Below are 13,885 nucleotides of genomic sequence, written 5' to 3'. Positions count from 1 at the left end.
CCACAGAGTGTCATTAACTGCATTGAATCCCCTCTCACAAACACGGTCACCAGATAAATCTGAGGGGATGATGAGGGGTCATGACTTTTGGTGAGATATTTGATCATTTCAACATTTATAGAAATTAAACCATGTGTAAAAGTTTAGAGGGGAAAAAAAATCACTATTTGGTAACTGTTAACAACTCAGACATCTGAAATGTTACAGAGATTAAACGCTGCTTTTTGTAAGATGTAAGAAGCAAAAAAAGTGGAAATGTACTCAATTACTTTCCACCACTGATAATACAATTACTGGACCTTCATCACACATATATGTTAATATTGTTCAGTTACCAAACCAGATAAAACTCCTGAATTCCTGGGTGAAATTTTTTTTTCTTAAAAACCTAATATCAAAAATGTAAAATATTAACTAAGCCACCACAGCCACACAAAAGACTATTAATATAAATAATAAACTCATCTCAAAACTTATCTCTACAACAACTAATTCCCACTGTCTCACTGTTAGTGACTGAGCACCAGTGTTAGCTAACATTAGATATTGGTAATTAAATGACAAGCTAACATTGGAAATGAATGGGCGCTATCAGCTAGCTAACATTAGTTAGCTAAACTGTAACTTCCGGCAAAAGTTAGAAACAAGGTAACGTCAGCGTTCATCTGTAGATACTTCACACAGTCTCATTCAGAAACTGTCTGGGTAGGACAGTAAAGTGTATTAACCCACTGAATAGTTTGTTACTGAAACTTACATTTACCATCGCTGTCACACGGGGGCAGAGACGCAGCGCGAGCCACTGGCGCGAGTAAGGAAAGTAAACAAGACTTAACGTCAGATGTAGGAAATGGTACGGCCCACTTTAGGGGTGTCTGAAATCGTATCACAAGATTCTTCCAAGTATAAATATGGGAATATTTATTGTAATAGTTATAATTACAGGTAAGAAAAATATATGGATGTTGCAAGTCCCCCGTACTGTTGTTTTTACCGCCTTTTTTTTTTGGGGGGGGGGGGGGGTCCAAACCCCCCAATCCCCCCCGTAATTGTATATACTGTACAGTATTCAGATACAGGATACATATATAAAGCAATTATACTGCAGTATAGTTTTGTTGATTTGTTGATCCCAGTTGGTTTTCAGGTGATGACAGGTAAGAATGGAGTCACTAAAGGGGGAATTAGCTGAATGACAGAAGACTTTAAAATCTGATGGCCTTGAATGGTAATGACACAAGTAAGTATTTATGTTTGTGTAAGACAAAGCAAAACAAGAGTAAACAGAGAAAACAAAAGACATGCTTTAGTCATAAAATATATTTATTTAACTAGTAAAACATCCACTTCCAAAATAGAATGACAACACATACTCCAGGGATGGTGCTAACAGTGATTGGCATAAGGCTTTTTTTTTTTCTTTTTTAATGCTAATTACGATCTTTCTGGAAAAAAAACACATAATTCTTTATCTTTAATGTTTCAGAAATGCATACAGGGCTAAACCCTGAGGTCCCAAAGCTGAAGGGGAGCTCACATGGTCTTTCATTAATTATTCTCCTATACAGGGCCTGACACCAGGCTGACACTATAATCTTATCTGTTGGCAGCTTCTCTTCTTCCTCAGCTGCCTTGGCAAGGTAATTTATTCTTCCTTGGCTTTGTGCATTAGCCACTATGGCATTGCCCAGAAGGCGACTGTGCGTTTTAAGCATTAGCACTTGACACACTGAGGTTTCAAAACAAGACATGAAGGGATTTTCATTTCATCTATTGCTATATCATCAGGGCATCAGAAAATGCAAAGAGCTTTGGGTAAGAAAACATAATTTAGGAATCACTTAAGACTTATTTTGCATAAGCTGTCAGACTAAAAAAAAAAAAAAGACATAATCTATAATAATAACAATAAAAACACAACATGGGATGATTTGAAGATTAGACTGTAAAACCAGAGAAATAAGCCGTTGTCATGATGTTCAGTAGCTTGCACTAACAGCAGTCTTTCCTCATGTCCTTTGTTGCTGTATGTTGAATTCAAATCAATAAGCAGGTCAGTGCCTATAGGCATCATGTCTGCCTGAGACTGCGCGTGCAATGTTGTGTGTGCCAGAGGGGGATTTTCTGAGTCAATCGGTTGTGATGGAGGCGGCTGCAGCGTTTCATTAAGCTGCTGTGATGCAGAGGCTGGCAGTCATTCAGAGATTACAGACAGACTGGCAGCAGGACTGTATGTGTCTGTGTGTGTCTGTGTGTGTGTGTTTTTTTATCTGCACCTTACCATCCTCCTCACAGATGGTGGTATAGTTTCATCCTCCCCCTGGCTACTGCAACGAGCTTGTGCTTCCTGCGACTTGCTGGCTCCAGAGCACCATTTTGACTGTAATTTGTCTTTTATTTTTCATCTCTGTGGCGTTTGTTGGATGTACACACACACACACGCTGGTGTAATGTCTGTATAAAAACATTGGCACCAGATGCAAAATCCTGGTAAACGTTTCGCCTCCACCGTGAAGTGTTTGCCTTATAAAATAAATTATGACAGGGTATTTTCGCTGCCTTGTTACACACACAGAAACAGAGATGCACATCCTGCAAATGCTTCATCTCACTGTTAGACTGAGAGCAACAGGGCCACAGGAATTTCATTTCTTTTAAAATTGGACGGAGAGAGATATGTGTGCTTTTGTGGCTCACTGCAAGAGAGGTAACTCTGGGTGTCTGACTAAAGGGGGGGGGCTGGGGAGGGAGGGAGAGGGCAACAGGGCATAAAGGGGCGACTGAGGGGGAGGGGGCATTACTTGAAGGAAGCACGGACAGCGCGACCCTTGAGCGGCTGGGGAGGGCGGTAGTTGTCCACCATGCAGCACTCGGCCTCCCCCTCAGCAGAGAAGAGCAGGCTGCGGAATTTCGCCATCTGTGACAAGGGAGAAGACATTCATGGGGTTAGTCATTCCTGCTGACCTCCTGTGACTGTCACTCATGCAAAACATCACTCGTCCCACCCAGTCACTGAAGTGAATTAAGAACCGCCGCCGCTCGGCAGTTGTCTTATTCATGCTTCAAAGTAGTTTGACATCCTGAGAAATAAACTCATTCACTTTCTTACCAAAAGTCGCTGAAGCTTCAGTCAGTATCTGGTTAGCCTAGCTTAGCATAAAGAGTACGAGGGAAACAGCTAGCCCTGTTCTGTCCCAACATATCTAAAGCTGACTAAAAAACACATTGCATTGTTTTGTTTAATTTCTAATTTCTCTCTTTCGTGTTTCGTACAAAAAATATGTAGTGAAGTCAAAGTATAAAGAATATTTAGAAACAAAAAGTCGTGGTTTTACAAGCCGTTATGTGAGGAAAAAAACTGTACTTGTAGTTTTTACACTTCACACAAATGTGATATAAGATCGTAATTACTGAGCTTTAAAGGTGCTGGTAGGTGAATTTATGTAACCTTCAGACAGAATCAGGCTAGCTGTTTCCCCCTACTTTTAGTCTTTATTTTAATCTTAACTAACCAGCTGTAGCTTCATATTTACTGTACCTGATAAGAAATTAAATAAGAGCATTTCTCAACCTATTTGAGATTTGTCATTAACTCTGGCTAATGAATTAACCCCTGGTAATTACACTGCTGCAGCCACTTGAATATAATGTACACAGTGAGAACCTAGACACCACTGGGACGAATTAATTCAACTGTTGGGTGTTAGCTCTCACCATTAGCTAATAACAAATCATTAACTAATGACATGTATTATTGAACATGAATGACTTCTTTATCTGCTTGGCACCAAGTCTAAAGGTTATATCCACATGTCCCTCATGTTTACCCTTGAGACACCTACTCGCTGCCATGAAATAAACATCTTACTGGGCAGTGCCATTTCTCACACAGCCTAAAGACTGAAACCACAGGGACAAACCTGACTAGAGAGGCTGTTAGTTTGGATTAATGGGTGGTTACGAGTCAAATATCCATTTCACTGGTGTAATTTTAGAAGGAAATACTTTGCAAATACAGGTATTATGTGCCAGTATACTGTGTTCCCTCAGTTATGGTTGAATTCACACACTGTCTCTTAACCTAGAAAATGTGTTACATGTGTGATGAACACTTCCTGTTCAGTACCCACACAATGACTCAGAAATACAGTGCTAAAGCAGCATTTCACACATCTGTGTCATCTGGTAGTTGCGCTTGTTTTCTTGGTTGCACCCGTAATGCATCCTGAGAGGGAATGAAGCTGCTGTATTGCCTTTCCTCCCATTGCAGAGCTAGTTTCAGCCGTGCAGCTAATCTGAACAATCAAGCCCTTGATTTAGATCGCAGTAAAAGAGAGGATTTGCAGACGGGGTTATTCTAGACCGTGGGCACACAGCCAATCCCTGTTCTGCTAAATGGGACTCTCCGAGAAGACATACCTGCTCAGCGCTGACGCTGACTGGCTCTTTGCAGACAATCCAGGTAACGCTCTCCAGCAGAGGGGGTGTGGTCAGGGAGCCGTCGTACGTCCAGTAGTCTAGGCAACCGGGGAGCAGAGTGGCGGGGTCGAAGTCAGCGAAAGAGGTCTGCTTGCCCTGAGGATAACACAGAAAGTGAGGAACAGATCAGCCACATGTCTTATCATAAATCAACTGCATGAAAATGTGTGTTTTTTATATTATTTTATAGAAACATACTTTGGCCTTGATGACATCAAAAGCATCAAGAACCTTCTGGAGATTTGCATTTTCAGCACCAATCTGAAAAACAGTTAAATAGAGTCATCATCAGCAAACGGTGGTAATTAAACTATATACATTGTGATAAATGACAGCAACGCAGAGTATGCAAATGAGTTATGCTAATTGCTGTAATACTGAAGAATGTGCTTGAATCGCTCCAACAGACCTGCAGGAAAACTCCAACAACGGCGAGTCCGTCGGGCTGGCTCGCGGCTTCTCCGAAGCTTGCGTATTTGGTGTTCCAGTGCACCAGGTGGAGCTGGGGATAAATGACATGGATGAATAAAAAAATTCCTATGGCGATGTTCTATTTACAAGTACTGAACTGAAAGACTGATGAGATTTGCTGAGCTGAACTGAGAAGTACAATATTTAGCTTAAAGGCTATTTTGTTTTCTCTGCCACCGAACGTGGAGCAGGTGGTGGTAACTGTCACTTGACAAGAGCTTCGGCCAGTGTTGCGTTCAGAGTTCTGAGCAGCGCTACGTCCTCAGTGACTCGCTATCGGAAAGTGACGGGATGGGCTGAGGCTAGCTGGTTAGCGTGCTAACTTCAGTAGAAGAAAACACGACTTCAGTAAAGGAATGAAGTTTGATGCTGAACTCACAACATTTCTTCTAGACTGGTAGGTAAACAGCTGTCAATGCTAACGCTAGCTACGTAGCAATATTAATACTTACTTTCACAAAAATGTGTCCCAACTAATGTGTTTCCTATCTTTATCAGAACAGCTTTGCTCTTGACAAATGTTAACGACCTCCAATACACACAAAACTTAACCTCCCCCCTTGTTACATCAACCTCAGTCTGTTACAGAGTACAGCTTTGTCAGCGTTGCCATCGTCATCATTAAGGCTCAGAGCATCTTTACCTCAGCAGGATACTTGGTCCCGGCCACAGTGTGCTCAGAGCCCTTGTCGTCAGAAGCCCCCCAGTGGAAATGAAACTGCTTCAGCCTGTAGATCCCTGAGATTGGTCCGTCTGTCAGAGCTGCAGAAAAAAACACACACACACATACACGCTTTTCCCGTCAGTTCATCCCACACTGAACGTGGGTGCTGCCACATTGTTATGCATCTTACAGACTGTAAGATGGCTGTATATCTTCCTGAACAGAAAATATGAGAATGCAAGGAACAGTTTATTAAGATGAATAAGGTGCGAATGTACACACAAATACACACACACACACACACACACACACACACACACACAACACACACACATATGTATGTGTCACGATGGCAGACAGACTTCCTATTTCATGGAAGTAGACTCAGTTCCTGTTGTGTAAGACCTGGTCAGACTTGACTACATGTCCAGGTATTGTTAACATCAAACCTCCTTCCAATGTTACACAATGTACCTATTTACAGTATACAACGCGGCTGAAACAGCAGCAGATAATCCTCTATATTGTTCTATTTCTGGAGCTGTGATACGCACACACACACAGACACACACTTCCCTCTCCAAACAGGATATTTGTTTCTCAGTAGCCGGCTTCAAATGATAAGAAGAAGGTGCAGATCTGATCCTGAAGCAAATGGATGAGGAAGGTATCTACATTAAATTGCTGGTGCTGTGATATTCATCTTTTCCATGGTGCATGACACGACCTTCCCTGACATGACGATGACAGGCAAACATAGCTCGTCCTTTTTTTAGAGGGGCATGGTGGAAAATAAGTGCAGTGAAATACCAAGGAAGATTTCAGAGGCCTTAACAAATGCAGTTCAGATTCTAAATAAACCTGTTTTGTTTTTTTTTCATCTTGCTGTGTGTCCACTGGAAATAAAACCCATGTGATTCTGTTGATTATGTAACCATATTCTTCATTATCCTATATCAGATCCGCTTACAGGACGACCAATCCAAAATCCTAAACATGAACAAAATAATCTCAAGCAATTGTTTCTTGTCTCTTTTTAAAATTAGAATCTGATCCAAATGAAAATCAATTAAACAAAACAGAAACAAAAAAATCATCAAGCAATCTGCATCTTATATTATGAAGGAGGGTGAAAAAAAACCCCCAAAACAGATCAAGCGTCTTTTATCTGGTAACTAAACACATTCCCACGCACTTTGGCACACTAATAGTTAACCAACAGCGGCTTTATTTGCAGAGTAACCTTCGTTTTTTGCGCTTTTGACCTCACCAGCAGAGAAAAAAAGAACCGGCGTGGGAAAGGTTTACCAGGGGTTACATTACCAATTCAATTAGTATCTGCACGCTTTGTGTTTGGCTCTTGAATGGAACTCCTGCAGCCTATTCATTTCTTTTATAAAATAAAGAAAAATGTTTAAAAAAACCCCACACAAATTAAAAGCCCTCGAGGCGTCAATGAAACTGGGACGCATGACTCATGCATCCATATTAATATTAAAATAATATTAACATGCTTGAGTTCTATAGGTTTTATGCTGGAGGCTGTGAGAGCTGCACAGAAGCCATGTATTAAACCTGAATGCCGCATTGAGCGGATTGCTGCATCCTGACTGGAAATCATCAGAAAGAACCTGCTGCCTTTGTTTGCAAACCTGAGTCCAGCATTAGCTCCGCTGTTGTACCAACAGACATCACAACAATAATTGGAAATATATGAGAATCTTGTGTTTTCTCCAGGTTAAAGACGATATATTAAAATGCCAATTTCTCAATCACAGACTGGAGAGGTTTCATACAATATTAATAGGCTATAACACTAACTTGAGCTGTCGTTGTCATCTACGAAGGTCACTTGGAAGGAATGTCCGTTGTTGAGGATATCAAGGCAGGTGGAGGGGTCGTACTTGAGGTTGAGCGCCTTCAGCCCCGCGTCGTATGATGCTTCACCAGGTACGATGTCAATGGGAGACTGACGGGGTCCATTGGCAATAGGGAAGTTATCAGCCCATTTGTCGGGTCCTAAAATGATATAATGATAACACTGTGGTTATTAGTATGTTAGTCTTGAAACATGGGGGTTTATTCGTGAAATAATCTGCGCATCTGAGGGTGGTGATGTGCTTAAAACGCGCGTAAAAATCCCCCAAAATGTGCAGGATTAAAAAATATCTCTGCATGCACCGTCCTCCCATTCATTCACCCAGCACCCTGCCTGTTGGTGTGACTGGTGGTAGCAGTCCTCTCAGCAATGTCACCCACTACATGATAGCGTGTACGCGTCGTGAGCGCCTCACCGTTGTTCGCTGCGTATCCCCAAGACATTGTTAAGAGTTTGAATGTGTGTGTATCTAGAGCTGTAATCCCCTAAAGCGAGTCGTCTCCCAGCGCAAAGCAGCCAGTGTCCTCCACCTGACAGCTGCACGACTTATATAGGGTCCCCTGTGTGCGGTGTGTCAGTCAGGCTGGTATTGGCCACATGATGTCCGCGCAATGACCGGGAGGAGTTTAGATGCGCAGCAAGGCTGCAACACTGTGGATCAATGAGTCTCTCTCTCTCTCTCTCTCTCTCTCTCTCTCTCTCTCTCTCTCTCTCTCTCTCTCTCTCTCTCACACACACACACTCTCTCTCTTTCTCTTTCTCTCTGCAGCGGTAAAATCTTCATTGACAAGCTGACTGGCTGCGTATTCCTCGACCAACGTGCGCTCAGCTAACGGGTTTAACTTGCCTGTAAATGTCAGGAGATAACGGAATTACGCAACAGAATGCACCGTGGTGTCATTTTGAAACTGCGATGTTGTTGAAAGGAACACACTGAAGTTACTGAACAACAGCACAGTGCAACAATAAACAGACATACAAAATATCATCAAAATATTAAGTACTTGTTGAATCACAGAGAGGTGATCCAATGAGAATGAAAATATTTAATGTGCCAGCCCCTTATTATCCCCCTTAATAGCCCAAAATGAGACACTCCTAATATGGACATATATGGACTGTGCGTCTTACTCAGTGGTACTTGCAGGGTCCCACAAAACCACATAATAAACCCCGTCAAACCATCATCTGATGACGCCAGTTCAGCGCTAATAAAGATGTCAGAAGTGAGTTTATGTGAAAAATCTTTCAAAAATATTTTGACTAACATATGACTTTTATTCATTTGCAAACATATTTTTTTCAAAAAAACATGAACACAAGACAGAAAGGTTATCTGGCTGATTCTTGCACAGCTCAGGAGGACAGATAACAGAGTGAAGGCCTACTTTGTGCAGGATTTGTCTATCAGTGTTATTGTAGGCCTACTGCAGCAGGAAGACAACACAGTGCAAAGTATGGGCCAAGTTGATGACATTTATCCACATCCATACACATTAATAAAAAGTTTTGAAGGTTCCAGAGTCAATGTTGAATAAAATAAATCATTAATCATAACACAAACATCTAGGCTATGTTTGATTTCTGTCAGTTTTGTTTTCAAATATTGTTGAAGCAGTTTGTAAATAGACAAAAAAAAATATGCATCTGTGTCTGTAAAATGTAAAAAGAAAGAAATGCATTTCAGAGTCAGACAGAAATAATTGATTATGTTGTTGAGGGATAAGTCCATTCTTCTGTTGAACACTAGGCCTAAACCTCATATCGCTCCCTAAAATCTCCAGAACAGTTTGATTGCATCCTAGTGGCCAGTCCAGCTCAGAATACAATGGCATAATGCTCAGTTTTTCAGAAACAGGCTGCAGTGAACTCAGCTGTGGTGGTACTACGATGCCACCTGCTGTTAGTCGATGATACTACAAAGCTTGTAGTCAAAGACAGTCATAGATTAGAGCTTTGCAGACATCACTCTTTTCGGTTTGTCCTCATGCAGGTTTAATGGGGAAACTAACATAATGAATTTTAATCCTTTTTTTTAGTCAAATAAAAAAAAATGCATGACGAATATTGTAGGTGTCTAAAATGTTATGTAGTTAAAATGTTAACACATGCAGGCCTACAATGAATCTCGATATCGGTTCCAATGGATAATTGCCAAAAAATATGTTGCCAAACTGAACAGTCTTCGCCACTATGAAATCTGTTGAGAAAAAAAAAGTAACATATGACAGGGATTTAAACTTTAAAGCATTTATTTTGAAGGTTGGACATACAAACCGGAAGTTTTGTTTTCGCTTAGTTTTGTTTTTCTCGTCAAAAATCAAAATAATCAAGTTATATTTTTGTTTTGCTGCGATAACTTAATTTCAAAGAACTGCAAGATCATAAAGAAGAAGAAGAAGAAGAAGAAGAAGAAAATGAAATTTGACGTAACTTACGTCTACTGTCGCGCACAAGTGACGTAGCAGAAGGGTCACGTTTGTAGCACACGCGGATATCAACACCAACCAACCACTTCACATACGAGGTCTGTCTTTAAACGTATTTTACAGCCGACATGTTAAGTTTTATACACAGAGTTTTATTCGTTTTGTTAAATCAACGTCACACACACACACACACACACACACACACACACACACGTTGTTGTACAGTAAACAGACAGGCACACAGTCAGTTGTCAACAACATTTGGACGATGCGTGTTTTAGTGTTTTAGTTGTATTAATCTTTATCTATAGGTTTATCAGGACATCCATTCACGTGCCACTTATCTATTTTTTTTTTTATATCCCAGTCTTGGTATCTGTTTACTTTTAGCCAATTTCCTGTTTAGGATATTTCACAGCTGGGTGACGTGGACCAAACAAACAAAAACACACCATATGACAAAGATTATCTTTATTATCGTCTTTTCTCATTTTGTTACTAATGCTAGAAAGTAGTAAAAAATAAATATTTTCTGTAATTTCCCACAGTCCAAAATATAACCTCTTCAAATGTCATGTTTTGTCTGGCCAACAGCTCAAAACCCAAAGATATTGAATTTACTATCGTGTGGAAAAACAAAAACCTCAAATCCTCAGGAACAGTAAATACGACAAGGTATTGAAATGATTATTGACTGATATTAATTGACTCTAATTATTGCAGCTCTGATGACAACATGTGTTGATGTATTTTATTAAAATCACTGCCATGTTGTCTAGCTGCTGCCCTAGACATCTCCTATCACCATTGTGACTAGTAGTAGTATTGCTACTACTACTATTACTACACTGGTAAACAGGAACAGGAAGCCTGACACCAAGAAGTTGTGGATGTATGTTGTTTAATACCAGACTCTGCCATCAGCTCCTTAAAGCCTACAGCAGGATGTATTTGTCTAGACAGATGGAGTGTTTTTCCACTCCAGTTTTGGTTCTGACTGGTCTGCTGCGAGCGGCAGCGGCAGGTTTACAGAGCTATGCTTTTATTTTATTTTTTATACGTTGATACCCTTGAAGAACATCCTTGTTTTTCAGCCTCAAGGCCACATACTGAGAGTGTTTGTTTTTGTTTATGGTGTAACTCCTGGTTAAAGTCTAGACAGCATGAAAATGCGAAGAGGTTGATCTGCAGAATAAAATAAATAAATAAAAATGTCTGAACGAGTTTGTTTGGCCTCAATTTTGCTGCATTGAGAATCACTTTAGCTGCGCTTATTATAAATCATCTGAACCTCTTGAACCTGTTCAAGTGTTATGATTCACTGTTTGAAGGAGTGAGCTTCTGGCATAACAAGGTGTCACTAATCAGGAGCGTAGGAAGCATGTGGGGAACTTGGAATAATCTCAACATCTGTCTTGTTCAGAGGAGTCGTGAGGTCATGTGATCGATGTGGACGCCGCAACACTGGATAAAAAAAATAGGACACACGCCACAAGAAAACTCTCCCATGCAAATAACCGTGCCGACTGGGGCTTTGTCTCTCCCCAGGTAACATGGCGAAGAATAAACAGAAGGGGAAGAAACAGAAGAACATCTTTCAAGTGGCAAACAAGCACTTGAAGCACAAGAACAAAGCCAAACCTGTCACAACAACACTCAAACACGTAAGATCTCGCTCCTCTTCCTTTTTTTTTTTTTTCCTTCATATTTTCACACATATTTTCATTCTTTCTCACCCTTGCGTGTAGCGTTTGCTGTGCCCACTCCAGTAGTGTAATTTGTGGCTTCACAGATCAATGCGGTGAAAAATGAGAAGGTGGAGAGCCTCAATCAAATCTTCACAGAGGTCCAGAGGGATTGTAAAAGCGTTTCAAAGTCTGTTGCTCCTGAGCCAAAGAAACAAACACAGGTAGAGGAGGAAACTTCTCCTTCATCACCTAACATTTCAATTCTCCTGATATGATTAATAATAATAATTTTCTTTTTTATTATCATATTAGGTTGTCAGGGTGCCACCGAAGGAATCTGTAAATGTTGACAGCGCTGCCCAACTCTTCTCTCAGCTATGACGGATCAGGAGAGAAGGACTATGACTGAGGGATCTACGTCTCTGTGCTCGTGTTCAGTTGTTGAAATAAAGTCTCAGAGCAGCTGCAGAAATACATCTCGTGCCGAAACACAGACTGCAGAAGAGTGTAGAACGAGAAGAGGCTGCAGTCGTGGCATGATGGTAAAATGTTTGTGTATAATTTAAGCACCCTGTATTTTCTGTGCAGAGAAATGTTATCACTTTTGTCACAGTTGTGATGTTGTTTCAGGAAGATAGGATATTTCGTTTGTTCTTATCTTTAGTGTGGAAATGGTTGCTTTCTCTCTGGATTGCAACTAAACATTATTTTCATTATTAATTGATGTGCTTTTTATCTTCTTGATTAATTGATTATTATTGTTATTTTCTTTATGAAATATCAGAAAATAGTTTAAAAAAAAATGCGAATGTTTTGCTTGAAATGTAGCAAAAAAAAAAAAGATTAATAAATTAACAAAATAGTTGCCAAGTATATTCTTCTTGAGTCTGTATGTAGTGAAAAGTAATTTATAAAAGTTATTTTAACCCTGGAGCATGTTTTTGAAAAGAATTATTCAACCATGTGGACTTTATTTTACTGTCTCTGTGAATGTGGTTTCAAGGTTTTCACACCCTTCTTCTTTTTTTTCTCCATGTCCCTGATTCAGTGTTAATGAAGCTGCTGCTTGTGATGATGAAGGTGTTTGCTTTCGAGAGTTTTGTTACCCACGGTTCTTATGGAAGTCGTTAAAATATTCATGCAGGAACTGTAACAGAATGTAAATGAGAACTGCACATACAGTACAGCAAGCGTCTCGTTAAATATCTCATCTCTGCACAAATTATCGGACGTGACGTGTTTGGAAAAGGCACAAACAGAAAACGCTACACGTTGAGTTAAATGTTCATTTTTCTTTTGTGGTTTTGAGGTTCAACTCATTTCTGAGTCCATACTTTGTGTTGCAGCCGCGTTGCACCGCATCACATGCTCAGGTGTCTTCTGTATTTTGTCCACACCTGTATGTACAAGTTCTATTTCAGCACCTCACACCATCATTTCTATTAGGAGAGAAACCTGAAGATGAGGTATAGATTTTTCTTTTAGCACCACCAGTGAGCGGCGTGCAGTTATCAGTATGCTGCTGCTGCCGCCGCCGCCATAGCAGCTTGACATCGAAGGTCACGGGTTGCACCAGTGCCCGGCTAATTGCTTGTCTCCGTGGTGACCTCTGACTGTGTTAGTTGGTCAATAAATCTGGGGCACGAGCAGGAATGGTAAACAAACCGGTGCTCGAGCGTGTTGACATAAATAAGCAAATGACATTTCCAAGGTTGGAGATGACTGTCGTGACGGAGGCGTTGGCCTGAGTGATGGTGTTAATCCGCCTGCGAGAAGACGCCTCGTGTTCACGGAGGTCGTTAGAGAAGCTTAAACCTGCAGTTAATACATTATCACTTTAAGACGAGCTTGGTGAGCAGTTCTAGTCACACACCCAGCAGAGGTAGATGCAACATTACACAGTAGACAAAAGTATGTGGACAGGAATGTATTATGTTATAGTTTTTCTAGAATAGTAGACACGGTTGATTCGGGGTGTTACCAGTAGAAAAAGGTCTGTTTTTCAGGGCGTTCAGACTGATTTGATCAAGATGAGTCACAAACAGATTCCCAGATAAAACTGTGACTCCTTTTATCTACAACCAATGATGTTTTGACTCCTGAAGTCTAAAACCAGTGACGTCGTAACGTCCGTCACACTGTAGGATTTGATGAAGAGCCGTGAATCCTGTATCTATATTCAGTATATCTATGTTCAGAAAGACAAACACGGGGCAGATGTAAATGACAGAGTCGCAAATGTATTTACAATAAACAATATATTCACAGGAAGTGA

At 40.6% G+C, this 13,885-nt stretch overlaps 2 protein-coding genes across 2 annotated transcripts; one reads left to right on the top strand and one right to left on the bottom strand.

Annotated features, from left to right (window-relative positions):
• Nucleotides 1-1,305: 1,305 nt before the first annotated feature.
• Nucleotides 1,306-8,067, bottom strand: LOC111673646 (carbonic anhydrase 1). The gene is made up of 7 exons (XM_023431479.1): nt 7,909-8,067; nt 7,436-7,633; nt 5,594-5,712; nt 4,889-4,981; nt 4,678-4,740; nt 4,420-4,575; nt 1,306-2,917 (listed from the first exon to the last, which is right to left on the bottom strand). The coding sequence occupies exons 1-7, from the start codon at nt 7,934-7,936 to the stop codon at nt 2,798-2,800; spliced, it is 777 nt and encodes a 258-aa protein (XP_023287247.1). The 5' UTR covers nt 7,937-8,067; the 3' UTR covers nt 1,306-2,797.
• A 1,800-nt stretch (nt 8,068-9,867) lies between these two features.
• Nucleotides 9,868-12,689, top strand: rbis (ribosomal biogenesis factor). The gene is made up of 4 exons (XM_023431486.2): nt 9,868-10,020; nt 11,471-11,586; nt 11,715-11,831; nt 11,923-12,689. Exons 2-4 carry the CDS (start codon nt 11,476-11,478, stop codon nt 11,989-11,991), a joined length of 297 nt encoding a protein of 98 aa, XP_023287254.1. The 5' UTR covers nt 9,868-10,020; nt 11,471-11,475; the 3' UTR covers nt 11,992-12,689.
• The last annotated feature ends 1,196 nt before the right edge of the window (nt 12,690-13,885 follow it).

This window comes from Seriola lalandi, unplaced genomic scaffold (genome assembly GCF_002814215.2).
Source record: "Seriola lalandi dorsalis isolate HSWRI2012SDOR001 ecotype SW California unplaced genomic scaffold, Sedor1 jcf7180002054923, whole genome shotgun sequence".
NCBI lineage: Eukaryota > Metazoa > Chordata > Actinopteri > Carangiformes > Carangidae > Seriola > Seriola lalandi.
The sequence above is the reverse complement of the archived record's forward strand: the minus strand, read 5'-3'. Positions and strand labels throughout refer to the sequence as shown.